This window comes from Chionomys nivalis, chromosome 4 (assembly GCF_950005125.1).
Source record: "Chionomys nivalis chromosome 4, mChiNiv1.1, whole genome shotgun sequence".
Classification (NCBI taxonomy): Eukaryota; Metazoa; Chordata; class Mammalia; order Rodentia; family Cricetidae; genus Chionomys; species Chionomys nivalis.
This window is the reverse complement of record NC_080089.1, coordinates 26,887,054-26,912,200: the sequence shown is the minus strand read 5'-3', so window position 1 is coordinate 26,912,200 and position 25,147 is coordinate 26,887,054. Positions and strand designations below refer to the sequence as shown.

Genomic DNA, 25,147 nt, shown 5'->3' with positions numbered 1-25,147 from the left:
AGCCAGCGAGCGTTGTTCCTCCGTGGTTCCTGTTGGACTTCCTGGTTATAAAGTGAGTACCTTGGCCAGAGGTTGTTGTGGTTTGAATGAAGAATGACCCCCCCCCCATAGTCTTAGCCTTTTAAACACATGGTCCCCAACTGGTGACACTACTTGGGGAGATTTAGGAAGTATGGCTTTGCCAGAGGAAGTATGTCACTGAGGGTGGACTTTGAGCGCTAAAGCCTCATCATCTTCCAGTTCACTCTCTCCACTTCACACTTGGGGTTCAATGAATTCTCGGGCTCCTGTTCTAGCCATCTTTCTTGCCTGCTGTTTATTATATTGCCTCCCGACATAATGGACTCTTATCTCTCTAGAACCATAAGCTCAAATAAACTCCCCCTTCTATAATTTGCATCAGATCATGGTGTTCTATTGCAGCAACAGAGAAGTAACTGATACAGAGGTAACTCTGTTTGGAATAGTAAGCCTGACTGCCTTAAATTTCTATCATGATGTACCTCAATAATGGGCTATGACCTAGAAGTGTAACACAAATAATCCTTCCTTTCGCTAAAGTGCTTCTGGTCATGGTGTTTAAACCTCACAGCAACAAAAAGTTCATAGAGAAGATCTTGGAGAATTTTTATGCTGATATTCATGTTATTTGAAGATAATGAAAGTTTAACTTTTGGAAGTTCAACCCTTCCCTTTGCTGAATGTTAACTATGAACATTAACTATACCTGTTAGATTTTCAGTACATTTCGTGATGGAGTTGACATCTTTTTATTCTCGCTTTGGACTTTAGAGGGCATGCTGTGCATTTCACCATTGGCAGTGACACCTTTTAAGGTTTAATACATGCCCAGATGTGAAGTAGCCTGCTAATCTATCAGCCCCATCTCTGGAAGATAGCCACTGCTAAACTTGAGGCTGGGGCTATCTTTCTAATTCATCCCTTTTTTGGAGAATTGATGATCCACTATCACAACTAGAAAACCTAGTAAGCTGTTGAGTTTTCTGAATTGAATTTAGAACAGACCCATTTTATTGTGCCAAACTCTCTATACCTTTTGATACCCCTATTCACAGAATGCAATGGAGTTCTAACATCTGTTTTGTGGGGGTAGGGGCATCACTCTCATCAAGCTTCACAGAACCTTCTAGAAACTATTAGAACTGCCTTCCAGAACCAAGAGTGATGAACCCAGTCATGAAAAGATGCCCCCAAATAAGCAAAATCTCCCGCTTGGAGCTTTGCAGTCCTGATCCTTGATCCAGCAGCCTCAGCACTTACTGACTGCTGTCACAAAGGGCCCACTCTTTTCTTCTCAGGAGTGCTCTTTCTCGGTATCTCTAAAGTATGTACCTTCACCTGTACCCTGCTTCAGCTCCACAGAGGTGACAGTCTCAACAACTGCATTGTCAAGGCATGTCAGGGACCATGGCAACTGTATGAAGCACTGTCACACTGTCCTCTTGACAGCCGGCTTCTGTGGAACCTGCCTCCAGAATTCCATCCTTAGGGTGCTCGCGCCAGACTATCTTAGAATGTGTTCCTTATATACAAAGGCTGAGGCAGTCAGTTGGGGGTGTGCCGCGTTGCGGGAACATTCTTTGGGGAAAAAAAAAACTTAAACAGATAAAGAAAAACTAGACAGGATATAGGGTCATTTTAGGTAAATTCCAGTCTTGGCCTGCTCCCAAAGATCATGACAGAGGTGCCTTCCTCTAAGGCAGATTGTGGCCTTTATCTGTGAGCCACCCACTAAGAGCAGGTCACAATGGGCAAGGTCTGTAACCTCTTAAGCAAGAAAGCTTGTGTCAATAAAGCACACATGTCAGCAACAGAACTTGTGAGACGTTATATATATGCATGCATAGAGTTGACAAGATAAGGAGGGGCATTGCCTAACAACAGAGAAGAAAGATGCCAAGGCCTGAGGTCATGGAAGGAACCTGGGCCACTGGTGGCAGCCACACTCACCAAATAACCCTGGAGCTGGGCTTAAGACCTGAAAGCCTGCTGATCCCTTCATATGAAAGGAAAGTCAGTTCCAAGCCCTTGACTCTTGTCAATGAGACTCCCATAACGGGCTAACACCCGGCAGGTTATGGCTGTAGACGTGCAAAGGTGGAGTCAAACCAGTGACCTTTGGCACACATGATTCCAGGCAGAAGCAGAAGATGCGAGCGGTCTTTTGGTGGAGACAAAACTCCCTTTTAGCTCTTGCTCAAACGTCATCTTCTTTGTGAGGCCTCTGAGCATCGTTTTAGGCTGCAATGGACTCTTTCCTTCTACCCTTGGAGTTGCACCTTTCCCCACTTTTCCTGCTCATATTTATCCCATGTTTTCTGGTCACTAACCATTTTATGGCCTGCTATGCAGTTCTTACCTCAATCACTGCTGTCTGTCTGTGCACCATGACAACATAAGTTCCCCAACCCAGAGGACGCGGAAGCTTATCGGTTTTCACCCCTGGGGGATCCCAAGTGCAAACTACAGGGATTCATGCAGAATGACCCCTCAAAACACACCTAACCAATGAGGAACATCCAGTTTAGAATCGTGTTGAGCCGCTAGTTAAAATGAGCTGATGGGGCGGGGGGAGATCCAGGACCAGTATTAAAACTAGATACCATGAGCAAATACTCTGGATATTAAAAAAATAGAAAACAAACTTTTTAAGCAAACTTTTATTTATATCAAAATACAAAACATTTCTGAAGCAGAGTAATGTTACATGAGGAGCAATTAAATACTAAACGCTTTGTTAATCAGCTTAGCTTGCAACATCCCCAAGGGTGCCTTCGCTGGCTACACATCTGGCTATTCGCTATGCCTTCTTTCTCTCTCTTGTCCTGTGTTTGCTTATGTACTGTTGCTTGTTTGCAGAAATGAGCATGCAGTGTTATCGGTGATGAGTTGGTTAGTTTCAGCAAGCCTGACAGAGCCAGCAGGTGAAGCCTGGAAGAGCAGTCCAGGCCAAGGCAGACCGCACAGCTCCCCCCAAATGAATCTGGGGGGGTGCTCAGCTTTTACACTGACAAATCTGAGGCCCACGGGATCACTGTCCTCAGCAGCCAGGGCAGGCGTTATCGATTGGGACCACGGAGCAGATACAGCTATGGGTCACCCACAGTGAGGCCTTCTCAATGGGCTGAAAAGCCCACCCAGGCCAAGGAACAGGAGATGCAGAGATCCCTAGAGGAACCTTTGTCCCCAAGAAACTAGGCAAGGGCTAGAGAGAAAAGATGTTCCTCCCAGCCTTAGGCGGTTAGCATTTGGTAGCAGAGGTGCCTGCCCCCTGGACAGGCCCTTCACAGAAACTTAGTTTGGAGATTTTGAAGGGGAAAGCACCTGTTTGAGAGTGTAGCTGTTTTGGATACACCTCCACTACTAACCTAGAAGAAAGGGGAAATGGGAAACAGGAAGGAGCTTGCCCCTCACCCCCATGGCCACCCCACACCCAGTCCTACCTGGGTCTCTCTTTCCATCCCCAGGTAGTGCGTTCACTTTGGCACTATGCACTGGTGAGTTCATGCACACATGCATGCACGCACACACACATGCATGCACATGCATGCCACACACACCAACACCTGGTTTCCCTTCAGAATCTGCTCGGGAGGGGAGGACCCCGGGAGGACCCCCCCCTCCTTCCACCATCATTTTCTGCCCCCAAGAGTCCCCTTGGCCCACAGGTCTCCAGGACCCAGCTCCAGGCTTGATGACACACACCAGCATTCCCAGGCTTCCAAAGAGTGATAAAGGAGGGGGGGGGGCTCCCCAGAGACAGAATATACAGAGTGTAGAATATGTCATAAGGCTTTGGTACAGCACCAATTCAATGTTCATATAGTTTGAATTTTAAGGTATCTTTTAGAAGAAAAAAAAAAGCTTACTGAAAAAATAGTGTTTTTTTATTTACTTTTCAGTTACATACCTGAAGTTCAAAAAGTATGCCTCTAGTTGCCATCCAAATTCACACTCAGAGGTGTTCTGTGTGCAGCTGCACAATGTGTGGGTTAACTGTAATTTGGAACCAAAGTCAGCTGCCTATGATAACTGACTTTAATCAATCCATACATACATACAGAGAGAAAGAGGAGGGAGCAAGAGGAGGAGGGAGGAAGAGAGAGGAAAGAGAGAGAAAGTGAGAGAACACAAAAGCTACCCCTACACCTCCCACCCCAGTCCCCCTAGGAAAAAACATCTAATAGAGACAATATACAGCAAGCTCTAAGGAACCAGTGGGACGAAGGTGACTCCGTCCAGCTGGCCTCTTCAGGAGCAGCACCATGAAGCACCCTAGCGCAGTGATGGAATACTCAACATTCAAGAAATGGAAATGAGGTCTGAATGGTCTCCATAAGAAGACCAGGCATGGATGGGGAGAGCCCCAAAGAAAGCCGAAGGAAGAATAAAGGTTTGAAATGAGAGCGTGGGATCTCACGACAAAACTCATAGTCACGTCCAGGTATGCTAAAACTAACAGCCAAGAGGTTGCTAGGTGCAAGAGGTGCGCAGTCTGTGAGGGACCCCAGCAGGGAGCTCCAGGATCCCTTGCCTCCCCATTTCTGTGTCTACAGACAATGGGGGTAACAGGAGGAAAGGAATTCATACAAAAATTGCCTTTAGGTGAGGGAAGAAATATGTCCAAGATGATATAGTCCCTCCTCATGAACGAGAAAAAGGTGGTGATAAAGGGGGCCCCAGAGTTGTTGACCAAAGCAGGATGCCCTCTGCTCAGTCAGGGACTCCATAAGGACAGGTAAGGAAAAGCATGCCCCATGCCTGCCCTCATTCTCCAGCCCCACAAATGGCAGTTAAGAAATTACATCTGAATGGAGCCTCAGGACTTTCCGACGGTGGCATACAGGAGTCCGTGAACAGAGCTTGGTTCACTGCTCCCTTTGTGACCCCTCAGCCTCAAATTCCAACATCAAGATAATTCTACAGAGAAACTCGTACCAGTCCTTGAAGGCGGCACTAGTCACTTCCTCAACAACAGGACAAAAATGCCTACTTACAACCTGCCTTTCACCCACAGGAGGGGTGCTGTGTCCTGTCCCCCACCTACCTCATGCTTTTGTGTTAATATTTCCCAAAATGATTCCGCATGAGTACCTTACACAAGGTGAGGTCCAGGCAAGAACTGAGGAGTAGTGAATGTTCCCCTTTTCCCCCAGGCTTCTGGCTGAGGGCAGCGGAGAAAGGACAGAGCTACAGCAACCCTTGGGAGAGCAAATTCCAGATTTGTTCCACATTCGTTTCATAGAGCAGAGGTAGCCAAACTCAATCTCTTTGGACTCTCCCAATCTCCTACCAATAGGGAAGAACATCACAGTTCCAACAGCCTTCTCATGGCCTAGGGACCAAGATGAATCACAAGTATACAGAAGAGTTCAGGGTCCTGGCAGCAGCTTTATCAGAGCACCCCTCCCATTGACTGAGAGATTCAAGGATGAAATGCCATCCTTTGTGTGTATAATCAGACACTGACCCTTGTTCTGTTTTCCCCTGTAGAAAGCTGGCTCTTCTGAAGATTAGGTGACTGGCGTTGGGTCACCAGACCTTTCTCCTCCAATGCTCACCATATACCATCTTACTGAGGTCTGGGTCATAGAAAGGGCAAAGGTAATACATTGCCCAAGCCCTAAAACTTCAGGGTAAGGGACATGTCCATCTTCCCATTTCCACAGAAGGGTCCAGTCGGACATCATGAAGTCAGATGGTGATCTCGTGTCTTGCTGCTGCTGAGGTTTCTAAGAACCAAGCCTTTGGCTCGATGTGGAAAGAGGAAAGTGTCAGAGCGAACCTGGGCTTCATGGAGTATGAGCCCTAAGATGTTAAAATGCTTAACTCTGCTGGTCTCTCTTATGACCAGAAGTAAGATAGTGTCTGCATACAAAGAGAAGAGGTGGGCTTTAAGAACCAAAAAAAATTGTATGGAAACCCCTCTTTGGTAAGTGAGGAGGGGGCTCAAGCTAGGAAGGGACAAAGAATTTGCTGCTCTTCCTCTTGCCCAATCTCTCAGAAAGTTTACAAGAAACACCCAGCCTTATCCACCTTTGGCCTCCCGAGGAGGCGGCAGGTAGGAGCAGACACACTTTCAGTTAGCCCCAGTGCTGGAGTTCATCCAGGACCACATGGACAGAGCCCATGATCCTACAATACCCTTGGAAAAATTCGAGTGTTTGGAGTAGAACATCGAAGGAACCATAAGGTCTCCCTAAGGGTCAGGAGTTAGACTCAAGGCTCCACACCACCCTACTCTGCCTATCACCCCTAAACCCCCAAAAGTCCTTCCCATGGTTGAGGCACCTGGGGTAGGAGCTCTTAGCCAGCATCATGTTCTACTTGGGAAGAGGAGGATTTCCGCCTTTTCTTGAGTGAGAAGCAGAAAGACTAGGCTACAGCTTGGAGTCTCTCCTGGCTTCGGCAGTGGTCTCAAGCATGTCACTCTGATCACTTGGCACGTGAGAAGAAAGAGCTAGCACCAGGAGATGCCCGCTTAGGCTGCAAGGCGCATGGCCCTTCCAGCATAGGTGAGGTCTCAAATTCTCAAAGAGGTATTCCTCAGAGTGCACATCTTCCTGCCCAGACACAAATGAACTCCTCCTACCCACACCACGTCCTTCCAACACATTATCTAGTTTCAGAGTCCCAGGCTGAGGAGGAGGAAGAGAGCAGTGGGACTTATCCTTCAAGTCCGGCCCAGCATCAGTCTCTCATCTCTGATCTTCCATTCAGTGTTCCAGGGCTAGACCACCCACCCCATTTCTGACAACAATTCATTTTCCAATTAAAAAGAAATGAAAACGCACAGATGCTATATTTATACAAGATATCACATTCACACTGGTTCCAAGAATCTGCAGCAATAATTACCAGGGTGTTAGCTTTTCCAAAACGGAGCCCACGCAGTCAGTCTCAAAAATCTCACTGCCACCTTCCACAGAGGAACTGCTTGAGCCCAGGTGCTACAAACCAGGACAGGCATTACGGGGTAAGACCCAGACACCCTGACCTCCCTCTGTCCAAGATGCTGAGCTAGATTTTTTTTTCCAAAGAACTGAATACCAGCCTTAGCCGCAGGGGCATGGAGTCACGCTTAGCATGCTTAGATCTCCATCATCCTTTCTGTACTGAGCACCTCTAGTAAACTGTATGAGTTAGGGAACCCTCCCGACAGGAGACATACCGGAAGGAGATGTACCACCTTCAGCTCTCTCGCTCTTCCTGCAAATGACTTGAATGTTTTCATATATACACGTTTCTATCAGAAAGACTCAAGAATCGTTGAACAGACAGTATGTCTCAGGAGGGATGGAGAAGTATGTGGGCATCAAGGCATGAGCTAGCACCCCGGACCACCTGGGGGAGGTGATACTGCTCAAAGTGTCTCTAAGCACAAGTACAAAAATAAAGCGAACTATGACTTCATATAGATATATAGATATATAGATATGCTAGATAGATAGCTTTATATAAGTTTTCTTTACATTTCTATATGTCTGTAGAGGGCACAAGCCTCCACTCCTGCCCGGCTTACATCTCGTCCCCACCCACTCCTCCCACTCCCCACGTGGACAACTTGCCTGAAGCTCCCACTGTTAGTGACCACTATTGCATCTGATTCTTGCCCTCCCCCCAGTGAGTCTCATCTCACCTTAAAATAGAACAAGTTATATATATATATATACTTATATAATTTTATATACAATCTCCATAAAAATACACTCAAGATGGTATATTACGAGTAAGACCCCCCCTACCCAAACAGAAATTTGACTAGCAAAGAAAAGAGTCAGCCGTAACTAGGCCTGATGCTACCCAGGCAAAGCGGTGTCTCTACAGTTCCCTCATGCCCACTCATCAAATTCACATACAAATCATAGCCATACAACACACACACACACCGCGCACACACACACAGCGCACACACACACACAGCGCGCGCGCGCACACACACACACACACACACACACCACACATCCCAGATACTCACATCCATCTAACACACTTACTTCTGAACACTGAAATAAACAGCTGGCCAGGGGGTCATGACCAGGCAGATAACCTGACACTGGCAGAGAAACAGGTGCCTTCTTTCCATTTCTCCAACCCAGCCAGGGCAATGTCAACCTGTGACAAACTGTTTAATTGTTCTCAGTAGGCAATAAAACGACTCGGGGATAGAATGAGCTTCCCTTCCAACCTTCCAAGGTTCGCAGGAGGCTTATTCTCCTCCACCAAATAAAATAGATTCCTAAGCCAAAAAGAAGCCAAATGTCCCCTGAGTCCCCACCTCCCCGATGAGGAGCATCAGGCATTTTCCCTTGCCATAGATTATGTGAAAATCCAGGTCACCCCAAAACATGCTTACAGTATTTTAAGGTTGAAAATGCAAATTCCCTTCCCCAGTCCAACCCCTATGCCCTCCCCAATTCTCTCCCCAGCCCGACCACCTCCCTATTGTAGACCATGCAGAAGCCAGAGATCCTGGAGCCACATACAAGTTGGGAGAAGGAAGTAGAGGTTGAAGGATGTGAATGTGGGTGGAGGAAGAGCTTGCTCTGCTTCCTAAAACAGATCCAGGAAACCCAATGCCAGTGGGAGAGGGGATTGCTGGGATACATTTCTTCAGTATCCGGGAGAACAACAGGGGCCATCATTCATGGTGGGAAAGTTGGGTGGGAAAAGGTACAGTGAAGACCCCAGCTACAGGCTGAGCTTCTTCTGCTGCTTTGGTTGACTTCCCTAACCAGGGGTCCGAGGCTGATCACTGTTCACCAGTGCTCTTCACAATCTCTAACTGCTGCAACTAACAACCAGCCCACTGCAGAAGAGAATGTCCAAGTGAGTGATTCAATGACTGGCTGCTGATCTACCCAACTACTTAGCAGTTAGGATACCCCAACTCTTCCCTCCTAAGGCACGGCCAGCCACTAAAAAAAAAAAAAATTGCACTAATACATTTTTTTCCAATCTACACAGAAATCCCTATGATTTGGGAGTGTCTCTGAAACAGACTCAATTGATTAGGGATTTTTATTATTATTATTTTAAATGAGGTCATGAAAAAAATTCTACCCTCTTGGCAATCTAATACGCCAAACACCTGGTGCAGACAGTGTATCTTTCCTGAAAGGCTTATTTGGAAGTATAGACAGGGGTCCAGATAGAAGGTCTGGACCCATGCTGATTCAGCATCAAAAGGTGAAAGAGTTACAAGCCAACCCCATGCAATACCCAGTTGCATGAATTTGTAAGAGTTAATAGAGTCCAACCAGAGCTTTGCTTCTCAGTTTATCGACTTCTCTTAAAGAGATTTTTCAGTTATCCTCTTGAACCAAGAGGAAGCTGGACACAGTAAGGAGTATAGAAGAGATGGTCTCTGATTTCAGATGAAATTATTTCACTCCCTTAGCTACACTGTGGTAAATCTAAACTATCAAAGGAAGAGAAATTGAAGACAAAATCTCTAGATGCCAGGCCACTGTGTAGCCTCCGGGATGAAGGAACTCTCTACAGCTCAAGAAAGATTGACAAGTCTGGAGGCCCAGCCTCCTGGGCACCATCAGCACCAGTGTCTGATGGGCACTTTCAGACACAAACAGGAAGAAGCACAGCATGCCCCAGCTGCCAGGAGAATGAGCACCAAGCTCCCGAGAAGAACCTTCTCTCTCCACTGGAAAGCAGGGACTGATGGCATTTGAAGCTCCGCAAACAGAAAAAACTCAAGAAGTCTGTATCCGGCACTCAGCGGTAGAGGTCAGTTCTACATGCAGAAAGCCCTGCCTTCAGCAAGATTTCTTCCAAGATCCAGCCTGGGTCTGCTCAGCAGGCCCCACCCATAACCTGCTCTCAGTGGCTACATCCTCCCCATACCTGGAGCACCTGCTCTTCATGGCCCTCTCTGGCAGTGACTCGTTTCCTTGTGATGATCCTCCTCAACCATCTGCACTGTCATCCGGGCTGGCAGAGTGGCCACAAAGAGAACGAGAGGCTTGGTGCCTCATTTGGGTGTCAACCTCATCCTCCCAGGATTCCTGTACTCTCTACAGTTGGTTTCAAACTCTATCCATCTCCATCTCGCATATCTGAACACGGTCAAGCCTCCTCTCCGTGGTCCATCCCTTTAACTTCTCTTCCTGAACCACACCGGCCCTATCAACTACTGTCTTCAGTGCAGAGTGGCTACTAAGGCTCTTCTGGAGGCTCTTCCCAAGAGACAAAGGTAATCAGGAAAACTGAGTCTCCACCATCTTGGAGCCTGAACAAAGGATAGGGCCATGTCAATGAGCACTGGTGAAAATGCTCAGGATCCCAGAGAAAGCATCAGTGGTACTCCCCTGTACCCCTATCTCTGTCCTTGACTCTATCCTCCTACCCCCAAGTCCCTGCAGTGCCCCCAAAGCACTTTTACATGCAAGCAAAGCAAGTCCAAGCCATTAGCTTTTCAGTTCCTAGAGTTCTCTACATACTAGTAAAATGTACTTACCTACAATTCTCCCAGCCCACCCCAAACCCTCTAAAGGATTTTGCTATTAAAATCAGAAGAAACGGTTCAAGCTACACATACCTCAGCCTCAAACACAGATTCTGGGAAGCAACTAAGATGCCTGGATGCTCTGGGACACCTCCCCTGAAGCTGGTGTGTGCCAGCCTCACCAGGAGGAGGAAAAAAGCAATCCCACATCCCAACTTTACCTAGTTTTATCTCTCTAAAAAGGGCAGAAGGATGAACATCTAAAATCTGTTCAACCTCAAATAGTTTAGATCACTGTGCAAAAAACCAAGAGAGAACACACTGGAAAACTATCAATAAGGAATTGTTATAATCCTGCCGAAGTCTCCCCCAAATGCATAAGCTAAGCCTGTGGAGATGGAGTGAAGAGCCTGCTCATGCCGTGCGATGCTGCACCCTTTCCACTGGGAGACTCTCTGAAGACCTCTCTCCTGTCCTCGTCCATCCGAGAAAACGGGAGAAGACATGCTGGCCGTTAGGCAGGAACCAGCATCAGATGCTGGACCAACAGCCACCAATGACCACGGATGCAAAGAATTGCACTCAGAGTCTTGAAGCAAAGCCCTGTGTGGTCAGCCACCAAATAGAGAAGCAAGATTCACTTCGTATTTTTCATCTTCTTTCCCCCAAATTGCAGTCTCTCTGGAGAAACCAGTTACTCTCCTTCCGGATTTTGGCTTAAACACTGAGATAGTATTTCCAGTCAAGGTACAGAAGGAAAAGATAGAAAAAATACTGAGTACAGGAATAGGTTTGGAATTGGTTACTTCTGCAAGGCTACCAGACCCAAAAGGGGGGATTGGAAAGACATGATCTCCCACAGCAAGGAAGATGAAGCCCTAGGAAGCTCATAGTGGTCACTGCCAAGTTCAAAGGCAGAGTGTAAAGGTCATTGGTCCCTAGAAATGGATATACCCCAACATCACACATTTCTAACCAGAAACTGTCAAACACGTGCCCAGAGCCAGTACTTGAGAGTGTGCCTATGACACCCTGATCACCGCATTGACCACGGGGATTGTTTCGTGCCAATTTGCCTTGCAGTCACCAAGGAAGGGCTGAGACAGTTTCCCGAAGTGCAGGAATGCTGCTGGCCTCCAAGAAAAGTCACAAGAAGGAAGACCTCTTAGGCGGAGAATGAATCAGAAGTCACTTGGAATGGATAGACCTTGTGCCCCTTTGGAGTCCAGGGGACACAATAGCACAGCTGCCGTCCAGTGACCAGTCAAAAACAGTTTCCACCATTTGGCCAGCTAGGCAGAGGTAAGGGGCACCATCAGAGGAAAGAAGAGGAAGAAGACAGCACCTTTGTTAGCACAGCCTGCAAGCCCAGCCTGCAAGCCTAGCCGTGGACTTGCATCTTACCCCACAAGGTTTGGCAGCTCTTGGCCCATACAACATCCAAAAGAAGCAAAGTCTTCCACCTCAACTTCTCCTCCATTCTCACCTCAAGGCTCAGACAGTATCAGAATTACCAGGAGGGTCCTCAGAACGCTTGGCTAAATTCAGTACCACCCAGCATCAACGACCAACTTTCACACTCCAAGCTTCAGGAGTCACGTGGTGTGAGAGAGCAAGCAAAGACCACAGGCAAGGCCACCGTGAGCCTCCAAACACTACCCCAGCATTGCAGGTAGATTGGTTCCCAGTCACCCCGGGAGACACTTGAGGGAGCAGCCCATTGCGGCACAGTGGCAGAAGCGGTGGCCCCCTGCTGAAAAAGGAACGAGTCTTCCAACTCAACTCTTTTACTTTGTCAGAGTTGAGGTCCAGAGGGCCCGTGGCCCCCAACACCTCTGAGCATCACATCAGGTGGACGGTCCCAGGTCCGTGGCCTAACCTCAGAGCTAAAGGAACTCTGCCCTCAGCACCTCTTTCTCCTATATCCAGAAGAAAGCTGCGGTAGTGCGGCTTGTGTGGTGAAGCCTCAAGTGTAGGGTCCATCCCTAGCTCACCGGGAGCGAGAAGGAAGCACCAAGGCCTGGCTGCAGAGATGCAGTCAATCCCCCAGGATGGAAGCGCCGAGAAAAGGTCAGTGTCCCAGCCCCTGGGACCTCATCAAAGTCACTAGGCCGAGCGACTGGCAGCTTCTGTGGGAGCAGCAGAAGCCTTCCAGCAGACGGGGCTAATGCCCAAGGAGGTCTCTGGGGAGCAATGGATACAGCAGCACCAAGAAGGAATACTTCCAGGAAGCTGACAGTTATACTTTAGGCAAAGCAGGAGGGAAGGAGAGGGCGGGTCCGCTCTCCCCCTTGTCTACTCTTGAGCAACATCAGAACCTTTTAAGGAGAGAGAGAAGCATCTGAATTGACAAATGGCATCAGGAAAACTTCGGGATGCTAACAGTTTGAACCAGGACAGGATTTGTACAGAGAAAGGATTAGGGCCCTGGTGCCTACCCCCTACTACTTCCGTCATCATTCCGGTGCCTCAGACAGCTCCATGCAGGAGCAGTGGGGAAAGGGCACCCCAGAGCTCAACAACCTGAAGTCCCCTCACTTGTTCATCTCATGCACTGAAATTTGGGTCCAGGGGGTGGAGAAGGACCCTGGGGCAAAGCAGAGTTGGCAGGCAGCACACAGAGAGTATGCCAAGGAGCCGCAGGCAGCTCCCACAAATGGCAATTAATCAATCTGGAGAATTAGCAAACACAAAAGGAAAGGAAGAGCCAATCGGCCGCTGGGGAGCGGGGGAGCGGTGCTCTGAGTTCAGAGCCAAGACGGGTATAAATAGAGCTGTGGTAGCTTGGTGCTCAGCACAGGTGGCTGCGGAACAGGAGGGCCTTTGGCTTCAGGGTTCTATCCCTGGCTGGACCAGAAGGGATGGAGGCATGGCCACACGAACAAGGGATTGTACACCAGGCCCGCCTGTCAGCCCTACTACTAAACAACCACTGCTTCTCGGGTGAGTGCCAAAATGCAGAAGAAAGGAAGATGGCAGTCTGGCCTGGAGCCTGGCCATGCCTTCCTCACCTAGCAAGCAAGTAATAAAGGCTTGGGATTAGTTCAGGGGTTAACTTCTTGCTATGAACCCAAGCAGGGAGCTAGGAATCACAGCAAGGTCCCTTTTCTGCTCTAGATGGAAGAGGCTGGAAAGGATGGTGAATTCAGCTGAGAGGCATGACTCCTGTTTCAGCCGGAATGATCTCCCAAGACAGACATGAAGGTACCCACCAGCCCACAGGCTGGCCTGCTCACGAAGCCCAGCTGTTTAGTCCTTCACTGACCACAGGGGGAGACGGCACTTTGCTTCAATGTACATATATATACACATAGAGAAACCCACCAACTACACACAAGTGTATTTGTATCTATATCTATATATATGTGGAGTTTGGAGGATAGGAAATAATTCTAACCCCCTCCCAGGACCTGGAAAACGGAAACAAACACAGAGTAGTAAAAGCCATTGCTTTTCTCTTCCTCACTTCCTAAGACATTTGAAGAGGTGAGAAGAATCGAGTAAGGTGGGAGAGATGGTGTGGAGACAGACGCTTCCTGTCCTCACACACCCCCAGCTCTGACCCACAGATAAAAGCTCTTCCCCCAGTCCTCTGTCCTGTGGGCAAGGCTAGCCAGCTAGATGGTAGGGGAGAGAGAGGCCCACGGGCAGGGGGGACCACACATCAGACAAGGGCCTGAGCCGTCCCATGATGGGCAGAGGAGGACAAGGCCCTGTACAATGGCCCCGCTCTGCCCGCTAGGCCTAGCACCCTACCCTGGGGACACTTAGAGTGACGTCAAGTCATAGCAGAGTAGCGTGGCCTGGGTCATCATGATCCACGCTGTTGAGGATCGCCGTCTGGTCTTCTGGAAGCTGACGGTGGCATAAGTCCGAAAGCCGGGCAAAGGGATCAGGACGAGAATGTCTCTTCTTCTTTCGGAGGCAGACAGCTTCGTCGGGCGACAGAACCTGAGAGTTGGGAAGCTGCTGAGCCTGGGAGGCAGAACCGTCTACAGAGAAGACAGACACACAAGAGAAGAGGTGTGAAAAAGGTGGATCAGAGCCTCACACACTCCATGCATCTCCCAGGGATGAAGTTCAAGGTGCCACTGAAACCAAGGGAGCACCTGTGTGCATGGCTCCGAGGCCAAACCGCTGCCGAGAACCTCCTCTTTCCCCCACTCGAGCAACCAGCAACCCAGCCTTGAGTCAACGAAGTCAGGCAGGTATTTTCCCTTCTGTAAATTCGTGGATCTCAACGATCAAGCTGTTTTAGCAATCAGTCTACAAATATCAGCTGTGCTGTGCCTCTTGGATACCAGTTATCATTCCAGGTGGCAGGAAGCAGGGTTTCAATCTGTCTCTCACCTACCCCAAACAATGACAAACATTACACAAGACTTCAGTCATGATCAACAGTCAGGCCTGCACCCCTCTTCTACTGCCAGGGCCATTCATCCGCCTCATGACCCTTTGGAGGACACAGCGAAAAGGTTTCGTTTTCTAGAGTATACTCCAGCATAGAGGTATGGAGGAAAACACAAACAGCCAAGATTTGAAAGATACAGAAACTGGATTCTTAGGTGTTGCAAGTACAGTAACAAAGAAAGACGGACCAGGAAAGGGCCAGTGGCTAGGGTCCTGCTTCTGCCTCCCCAAGTGTTACTAACTGCCTGAAGTCTTGAACAAGGAGTCTTCCCCAGAGCTGAATGAAAATGGCAACCATCAATAAGAACAGCCAGCGCATAAACCCAAAGTCAGGAGCAGGTGTAAACCAGCATGGTGGCACAAGCTTGTAATCCCCATACTTGGGAGACTGAGACAATAGAATTAGGAGTTCGAGGCTTCTGAGCTACATCATGAGACTCTGCCAGAAGAACGAGAAGAAGGAAGAAGAAGAAGAGCAAACATAGTATGTTCTAGAGAGAGAAAGACGAGAAGGAGGAAGAAGAAGAGCAAACATAGTATGTTCTAGAGAGAGAAAGACGACTATGTCAACAGAGCTTAAAACTTGTCCTGGATGCAAGGAAAGGCCTCTAGAAGATTTTTGCGTGAGATTGTGTGTGCTTGTGCATGTATGTATATAAACATGCATGTTAAAAAGAAAAAGAAAAAGAACTGTAAAATCTCTACAGCTCACTCTGGTAGAAAGAAGCAAGAGGATTGAAAGTTCAAGCCCAGACATGGCTAGTTCCAGTCCAGCCTGAACTATACAGTGAGATCTTGTCTCAAAACAATTACAAGACAATTTTCGTTCTTACTGCCTCAGTATTCCCACTTAGTGAAAAAGAAAATTACACAGACTGATGATAGGAAACCAGCCATACCCAAAGGCTAAGTGATGGATGGGTAATTGCTGTCTTCCTAGGTCAGGTTAAGGGTGTCACCTCTATGGGATACGATATGAGTGTAGATGGAGCAGAAAGGCAACAAGGTACAGCACCAATCCAAAAGGGAGAAGAAGAGACTAGAGCTTCCATTTTTCAGTAAGGACAAACAAAGAAGGCCAGCTATAATGCAAAGGTTGAGCCAACATACCTCACCAAAGAATCGAGTGTGAGGGCAAAAGACTTTGGAGAGAAGCTGAGCATGAATGAAGCAACACCGTTCACGTGACTGAAGAGAAGTGGGGAGAGGGGGTTTCGAAGAGGATAATCAAAAACATTAAGAATTATAAGACATTCAAGTCTGAGTTCAATGGCCAACTGGAAATATAAGATTTGAACTCAGGGAAGACACCTGGGCTAGAGGCAGAAACCCAAGAGCTATTAACACAGACCAGGCATAGGAGAGAACAGGTGCAACTGATATGGCCCATTTTACAATAATTAGATGAGATTTATTTATTAAAATATATAGTCATGAATTATATAACAATATTTTCACTAAGAAAAGTTCATATATTCAACGGCAGTCCCATAGGCTGTATTACATGAGGACTGTCCTAGTTAATATAGGCATAGTCTATGATGTTCACACAATACCAGATCATCTAACGGTGCATTTCTCAGAATGTGTTCCTATCATTAAATGACAAAGATGCAAACACACAAAAGGAATATATATATGCATGTATTATGTACCTGTTCAAATTGAATTATTTTGAATTCTGCTTGGAATTTGACCCAAGCCTCAGAAAACTCATTTTTGCTGAACATGGCAGCACACACCTCTAATCCTACCCATCAAAAGGTTGCAAAAGGACCAAAAGCCAGGGCCAGCCTAGGCTATACAGCTTGTTTCAGGCCAGCCTGAGCTATCTAGCTAGACCCCATCTCAAAGCGACAAGATAATTTTCTTTTTCTCTGCCTTTGTACTGCCATCAACAAACTGACAGGAAACTGGCCACCACTGAAGGCTAAGTCATCAATGAGTTTAGGGGCTTGGCCTCTGTGGGATACTTTTTCACACATTAGGACAGTTACTCTACAGAAGTCATCCAAGATCAAAGAAACTGCTGAATATTCTTCCTTGACAGGTCGTCATAACGTTCCTACAGACATCAGTAGCAAGAGACTATCTGAAAAGCATCGTCTGCTTTTCTAAATGAAGGATCAATTCTTTTTGCACTCTTTCTAAGCTACCCATCACCGCTGGATATGCATGTCAGTGGAAGTGCCATTTAGGAGACAATGAGAATTCACTCTCTATCCTTAGAAAAGGTTAGTCAATGTAGAGACTGGCCCGTGCCACATGACCCTAAGCTCTATCACGCCTGCCCAGTGTTCAACTACAGGGCTTGAGATGGTGACAGAGCATCGTACAAGGAGACAGGGATAGCAGCGAAGTGTGCTTCGGACTGGAAAAGAACAGGACACTACCTTTGAGGAACAGTGTGTTCCTCTAAAACACACTGAAACAATTTAACATACTTCCTAAAGCTGTGACTACAGACAAGGCTCTACGGGTACACATACCCTCAGAGCAATGACTGCCCAGGTAGGAGGAGATGAACTGGGAAGGGAAGGCAGTCAGATCTCTTTCTTGTGTTTCTATACGAAAATCATTTGTGCATTATTGAAAACAAATGCTTAAAAGGAAATCAAGAACAAGAGAAGCTGGCTTCACTTCTAGAGAACACCCAAGGTTGGGATCCTGGGCCCACAATCCTCATCAATTGGGAAAAGCACGGTGGAAAGAGGAGAGGCGCTTCCCACCATTTACCGGATCGTTTCTTTGACTTCGAAGAGCCCTTGGATGACTTTTTGGGCTTCTTTATCCGTTGGTATCTCAGAGCCTCCAGCCTCTCAGGCACAGCAGCGTTCCCGGGTGCAGGTGGAAGTATTCTGCAAGGAACAATTAGAGAGGCACAGGTCAGCTCCCAGAAAGGAGCCTTTGAAGAGGGCTGGAAGAAAGCCAAAGGACTGCCCATAGAAGGATGGAGCCCAGGGATGGAGTCCGGGGTGTCCACAATCATTCCTGGACACTTGCCTTCCTATTGCTCCTGGAAGGGAAAAAACGCGATAGAAAGCTCCAGCGGCAGGAGGCCTATCTCAGGTGGAAACCAACCTGTGGAGCAATCAGAAGACCCTAGGAAAGGAGAAAGAGACTTTAATGTCAGCCTACCACACATCACTTAGGCTGGGACAAGCAAGTGCCAGAGAAGAGTCGGTTCCTAGAACTCACCATCATCAAGACCTTTAAGTAAAAAGTGAAGAGCAGATTGCAATCTTGCTGTAGTAAGAGGTGAGCAAATCCAGTCCCAGCAAGCTGCCTCCCATCTCCAGAGACAGGAAGGGACACACAGCCAGTGAGGTGTGGGCTTTGTGGCACCCAGCTTCACAGAGCTACTCCCTCCACTTGCAAGATTCATCTAGAACCTCACAGCTAACTGCTGTGACACACCAACATCTTCGGTAGGTCTGTCCGCAGGACACTCTGCAGACTAGGCCCAGATTTCCTCAGTCTCGTAAGGAAACAGAAGAGAGCAGAAGATTATGACAGGGCCAAGTGTTGAAATCCTAGGGCCTCGCTTGCTGTTTGTCACTGCTCTCCAACGTGTTCTGTATCTTAAGATTCAACCTAAATGTTGAGATCGTTGAGAGAGGAGACGCCTACATATGGACTCTTCTTTCTCCACCCCAGTTATGGAATGAATCAAGTCAGTCATTTAACCAGAGCCTGTGCAGTCTCTGTCACAAAGGGAAGCAAAGCAAACCGAAAGGAGAGCAGTGTGTGACACCATGCCTACAGAGAGAGCTTTGCCAAGAGTCGTAAAAGAAGAAAATGGAGAAGATACGTTATCAATCTCAGTTTTTCTCAAAGCAAGACAACTTGGAGCCTGAGGAACAAAGAGGGCAAGAGAGAGGCAGATACGATTCCTTTCCACAAACACTGGTACTGGAATGAGACCAGGTAAGGGCGGGACATTCTAGGGCTATGGCAGACAAAGGTGACTCTCTTTGGTCTCCAAGCACCACATCTCCCTTCCCCACATCCATCACAGTGAGGTTTTAGCGAATCCTGATTTAAAAAAAGACAACCTGATGGTCCTGCGAAAGCCAAAGAAGTCCCCAAAGGTCCACAAGCTACCTGAGGTAGGAGGGAAAAGTGAGGGGGGACAAAGAGAAAGGATGAAAAGACAGCACTTCTCCACCATCGAAGGTCTCTATAAACAGTGGGAAAAAGAAACTTACAGACTGTGGTAGAGCTCCTGGTCTCTGGAAATAACTGGCAGTGAAGAAACCTCCATCTTCCTTGATGGATGCCATTTTCTCCAAAGTCTTTTAGTGCATTGGGTATCAAGAAACACTCTCAAGTTCAAGTCAGAGGCAACTCCTTAACATTCCACAGCCCCCACAGCATCACTATACACCGCACTGGTACCCATGCCCCATGATAAGGCAACCTAGTTCACAGTGTGAGCAAGTCCCCCCAAAGACCCAATATGCCAGTGTCCAATCCCTTTCCCTTCTCCCAACCCAGTTCCACCCAGACATCGTCCCCAAAAGCTGCAACTGGAAGGGATCTTGGAGAGACCCTGAATCACCCCTTCTCAGCTTGGACGGTGCTCTTTGTGTTACCTGAAAGGAAAATCAAAGGCATGAATCCTCCACAATTTGCCGTCTCTAATCTAGACCCTGGCCGGCATCAAGAAAGGCCATGTGAGGTGAGATACACAGTCAGAGGACACAGACATGAGGCAGGCGGGAACAGCGCACCCCAGCACAACCCTTGACAGCCCACAGTTACAGCACAGTTCTCCCTGTTCCTTCAGTCAACAGGCAGAAGTAGCACGGGAGCCGCCTCTCCCTCCTGCAGATGGTAGGATGGGAAAAACAATTCACTAACACACAACAGCCGGGAAATGGTGAAACTGCTTTCCATATGTTCCACAGAGAGCCATGAGTTCAAAAACCAGTGCCAATGCAGTCAACCACAGATAGAGTCCTCGGTGGTGGGGTCAGGGCACAGGCTATACAAGAAGCTGGTAGAGTGCCCCTGAAAATTCCCAAGGATTCTTCAGGTAGGTGAAATTTTCAGGGGGTGGGATACCAATAGCACAATTAACATATTATTACTATTACATATGTATTATATAATGTGTGCTTACCATTTACCATGTCTGTGAGTCTAAGAGGTGAAGACTGTATTAACCATATTCTAGATGGAGAAGCTGAACTGTAGAAAAGGATCAACTTAGCCAAAAACCGTCAATCAGGCAGACTCTTCAGTATTAGGCCACATCGCTCTTTAAATTTCTTCCCAGGAAAATGGGTACAGAGGCTACAACAGACACAACCGAGCTTCCCTGCTCCGCCCACCTGCTCTGCAGTCCACTGATCACTGCTGCCCTCTGCTTCAGCGACACAGACATAAGACAGACCAGAGACGGGGCAAACGCTCAAGTTTCATCTTAAGGCACAAACTCCCAAATGACAATGACATATCAAGAGAGAATCCAATTTTGACTTGAGAAGCAGCCAAGCTCCAGCCCTTCCAGGATACCTGCCGCCCATCTGCCTGAGCTCCTGGCTCAGGACTCAGACACTGTGACAGAGCAGACGATGTCTCCTGGAGGCACCAGGATTTACTTGCGTAATGCCAGAGGCAAAAATAAAAGCAAGCCTTTAGCAGGACAGGTGGGAAGAGAGACACAGACAGAATGGGTCTGTTTTAAGTGAGTTATACAGAAAAGACATGAACTATTTCCCAGGACACTTTAAGAACAGCGCCACAAGTCCTCTGGTATCGACCTGCCTCCCATTTTTAGGAAGGGTAATTGTGTCCCAAGTCTACCTGGAATCACTCCACCCTTGGAACTTTTGGCATTGGTGTCTAGAATAGGAATCAGGATGAAGAACTCTGAAATCACCCTGAACTTGACCTGTAGGTGAGGCGGTTACAACAGACTCCAGCCCTGGTCTCCCAAGGCGAGGCTCCATTCTCCTGCTGGTCAGTCTTGACTTTTCCTCACATACAGGACTGCTGCACACTCCAGGTCCCCTTCTCCGAGGAGGTGACCCAGATAGACTACTGACAGACAAAGGTCTCCAAGTCTACGAGCTTTCCTGGTCTCACATTTCACGTAAATCCCAGTTCTGTGATCCTGTGATGTTCCTTGCAGCTCGGAATTACCAAAGGGCACCAACATTTACTTCAAAATCCACCCCCATGCCAGACCACACAAAATTCCCAATCCACTCATTCAACCCAAGAGGTGTTATCTGCCTAGCACCCTGCTCCCTAGAGTAGCTGAGAAAAAGAGGTGGCATATTTACAACATAGGAAAACCTTAGGCCAGGAAAGTCAAAATCCAGCTGGCTATTGCCTTGCTTCCGTGCACTAAGAACTGGCCATCAAGACACGTGCGATAGCAATTCTTGACACACCTGAGAGCCTCAGCTGAAGAACTGCCGCCATTAGACTAATTAGACATGTAGGCACATATGTGGGGCATTTTCTTGATTGCTAAAGGTGGGAGGGAGTAGCCCACTGTGGATGGCACCATTGCTAGGAAGGTGAGCCCGGTCTTTATAAAAAAGGTCGTTGAACATAAGCCCAGGAGCAAGCCAGTAAGCAGTGTTCCTCCAAGGTCTCTGCTACGGTTCCTGACCCCAGGTTCCTCCCTTGAGCTTTTGACCTGACTTCCCTGAATGACGCACCTGCAAGCCAAATGAACTCTTTCCTCCCCAAGGTTGCTTCTGGTTCTGGTGTTTATCACAGCAACAGAAGGTAAACTAGAGCAACACAGTTTCCCATTACTCCCCCCAGACAGGAGGCAGAAAGAAGTAGCTTGGCGGCTGCCTCCTCTCATCACAGGTGAAGGGATGGGGAAATCTATTCGAGTACATAGGACAGTCAGGGAAAAGGTGAAAGCACTCTCTATGTACCCCAGAGACAACCAGGAATTCACAAGCCAGCATCATTCCAAGCCAGCCTGATCCCTCTCTGGAGGCGGGAGGGGGGTCAGGGTGCAGACTCAGTGTTCTGCCTCAGGAAACGCTTGTGTCCAAATGGGGACTCCTTCCTAGAATCCACCTAAACAAATGGGGGTCAGGTTACGTTTTCCAGGCCCCTGCCTCACAGAGGGTACAGGAAATGGAAGTCGACAGAGATGGGAAATCAGAGTGTTACCAGCATCAGAGGGGCACTGAGTAAGTGGCTGGGCCCCCAGTGACCCACAGAAGAACAGATCCACATACAGCAACTCCCCACACTGAGATGGGAGCTGGGAAGAGGATAAAGAGGGAAGAGAGAAAAGGAGGACGGGGTGGGGAGCAGCAACGGGAATAAACAGGAGGAGAAGACAGAAACTGAAGGGGAAAGAAACAAAGCAAGGACAAACGCAGACAGGAAGCATCACCATGTCTCCAAGCAAGACCAGGGGACACATGCAAAGGTGCAGCATGAAGACAGCGTCTACAAAGAGCCACCGCATCCCCATGGCCCAGCAGCTCCTGTGCCCCCAGGGAGTATTTCAGCAAGCAGGAGAATGAGCAGAGGTTCCTGTTGCCTAGCACCAGAAAGGCCTAACGCGAATAATGTAGAGGGGCTTCATTCTTCCGGGCTGGGGATGCTAGCCAGGCCTAGGAGAGGAACAACTGTCCTTCACTGCTGCCCCTGGACTCCAGGTTTGCCACGGTGATAATGTGGCTGGGTTCTCTCAGATCTGACATGATGAAGACACTGGGAAAGACAGGGTCAGGGGAATTGGAGGGGAGGTGGGGGAGGGGTTGGAAGTCACAGATGACAGTAGAGCCTGTCTACTTCCCAGGAACTGGGTAAGAGCTGTCCTAGCTACCAAACCTCGGGGGCAGCAAAGGGGCTATGAGCTATGTGAGGGAATGGTGGGAAGGACAAGCACAGGACAGGGAAGCTGATCATTGCGCCTGCTCTGTAACATCCATCCAGGAGGTCCCAGAAGCAGATGAGCTCGCAAGCACTGCACGATCCTGCCAATAGGGGTGGCTACAGGCTGGCATTCAGTCGGCCTCACACCATGCTAGGGCCTCTGGGATACTGACTGACCGTTTTAGAGCTTCAGGTCATAAAGAAATGTCCCCGCCGTCTTTTTATGGGAGGCCTCTCTTATGACACAATGAGATTTATAGTCCTGAATTACGAAGAGCAGCTTGTCATGGCACGTGAGAGGAGAGAAGTGGGTAGCTTCTTCTCACTTGGAAACCAGAGCACCAACACAAAAAGCTCCCCCTTCCCACCCAGGAGCCTGGTGCAGTTTGCCAGTGCAGCGTGGGCAATGGAGCAGATGCAAAAACAAGCAACTCTTTAGGATGCTTTGACAGAGAGGAAGTTCTGAGTGTCCTGAGCATCCTTAACAGATACAGGACCCCTTCACTGGAGGCCCTTCTTTTGGATTCCACCTGGAAGGATGCTGGAGCCACAGTAGGGGAGGACAAAGTATTGATCTCCAGGATTTTCAGCTTTCTGCTAACTCAACTCCCTTCTCCCTGGCATGAGTTCTCCCAAGGCCTTTTCCTAAGAACATGACCATAGGAGGGACCTTGAAAGCAATGTGGCTCTTAGGACGAGGTCACATTTCAGTCCTGCAACAACCATGAAAGGGCTGCAGAATGCAAGAAGCTGGGGGAGTGGTTACACTTCCCACCTTCCAAAGATCTGGAAGCCACCTGATCCTGAGGACCCAGATGGATGTGGAAGAGGGACCTCTATCATTAAGAGCGCCAGGAAGGGGGGGAAAAAATCTCAGGAAAAGTGAGGGATTAGCAACCCCGGGAAAAGATCTGAGTTTAGGGGGAGGAGTTGTCAGGGAGGACACTATCCCTGAGTCTGCTGGGAAAACTGAGCAGTGGGGTAGAGAGAATGAGAGGACCCCTGGATCTCAGTATGGACCCAAACAGGTTCCCAAGGGTAGAGATGCAGAGCAGATTGTGAAAATTCTGGGTCCTTTGGGGTTCATGGGGGGTCCTGCAGCTGCTGTGGGGGGGTCTATATGGGTATTGGCAGTGGAGTGGCAAGAGAGAATAACTACAGTCCATTCTAGACAGGTGGGTGTGGGCTTGGAGGTTAAAAGCTACAGCTAGGCAATGCCCCGGCCTGGCCAGCTGGGCAGCTGGAGCAGCAGAGCAATGCAATGTGGGGAACCCAGAAGCCATGGGATCCCAGGAGCAGCGGCTGCCCAGGTGGGGCAATGAGGGGGATGTGTTTTGGAGCCCCTCTTACAGAAGCGATGGCCCTGCTGAAGCCCCATCCCCCTGCCCGCCCCACCCCACCCCACCCCGCCGATGACCTCCCTTACCTATTGAGCTGAGGAGAGGCTTGTCTCGACAACACTGCCCAGATAGCTGAGATAATCAGAAACAAAGCAGTTACCAACACCGGCCAGGTGAACCACCCACGCGCACCCAGAGGGGAGAAGGGGGGGTACAGCGAGCAGAGACCCCAGGCGAGGCCAGAGGATGGGTGAGGGAAAAGAGAGAGCCAGAGAACCAAAGGCATGATGGAACAGAGATGGTGAGCGGGCTGTACAAGGCACAGACAGGGAGTGAAAACAGCATTTGCCGCAGACAGAGGCGGGTGCCCTAGCTAGCCCCTAGGATCCCCACACAGCCTGTCCACTAGGAGTACCCCGCAGTTTCCAGTGACCAGAGTGGTGGGAGTGGGAGGGCTGGGATCCCTCCTCTCCAGCTACCTCCCATCCCTCCACCACCAGGACAGCCTCCTCTGGAACTCTGCTCGCTTCCACAGGCCACTACATCAAGAAGAGAGAACCCAAGAGAAAGAGTGAGAAAGAGAAGGGAGAAAGGATGAGGGCCCGGCGAGGGAAGAGGGTAGGGTGGGCACGACAGAGGCGTGGCAGTCTCTTCAGAGCAATTTGGGTCAACCTCAAGGCAATGGAGAAGGAAACGAGGAACACAGACTGACTTGAAAAGAAACAAAGGCTAGGAGGCCAGGAGGAGGGCAGGTTGAAGGAGGAAGAGGTGCAGACAGGAGTCCAGGCCGACTAGTACCTGGAATACCAGCTGCTATAATACAGAGTGTGCTCTCCCAGACGAGCAGATCTCGGGAGCTTGTCTGTCTCTCTGTAGCTTCCTGTGATGCACACAGGACGGCGGGGATATGGCTCCCCCCGCCCCGGCCCCCCCCCACACACACACACACACGGGTCTGAGCTTGTTCTTAGGCTCCAGGGGCACCTTCCTGGAGAGACTAAGGACCGCCTGGAGTTCAGCACTTGGGCATGCTGACAGGCATCGTATG

At 48.7% G+C, this 25,147-nt stretch overlaps 1 protein-coding gene across 4 annotated transcripts in view; it reads right to left on the bottom strand.

Annotated features, from left to right (window-relative positions):
* Window positions 1–2,672: 2,672 nt before the first annotated feature.
* Igsf9b (immunoglobulin superfamily member 9B) overlaps window positions 2,673–25,147 on the bottom strand; it is a 57,382-nt gene continuing 34,907 nt past the window's right edge. For 2 of the 4 annotated variants that reach the window (XM_057766544.1, XM_057766546.1), the window contains exons 19-20: window positions 17,630–17,751; window positions 2,673–14,475 (exon numbers count right to left, since the gene is read on the bottom strand). In XM_057766544.1, the coding sequence (XP_057622527.1) occupies window positions 14,267–14,475; window positions 17,630–17,751 (331 nt within the window). In that variant the 3' untranslated portion in view covers window positions 2,673–14,266. Of the gene's footprint in view, window positions 14,476–17,629; window positions 17,752–24,185; window positions 24,232–25,147 lie in introns of those variants that run through there. The other 2 variants (XM_057766548.1, XM_057766547.1) reach the window with 2 other exon arrangements.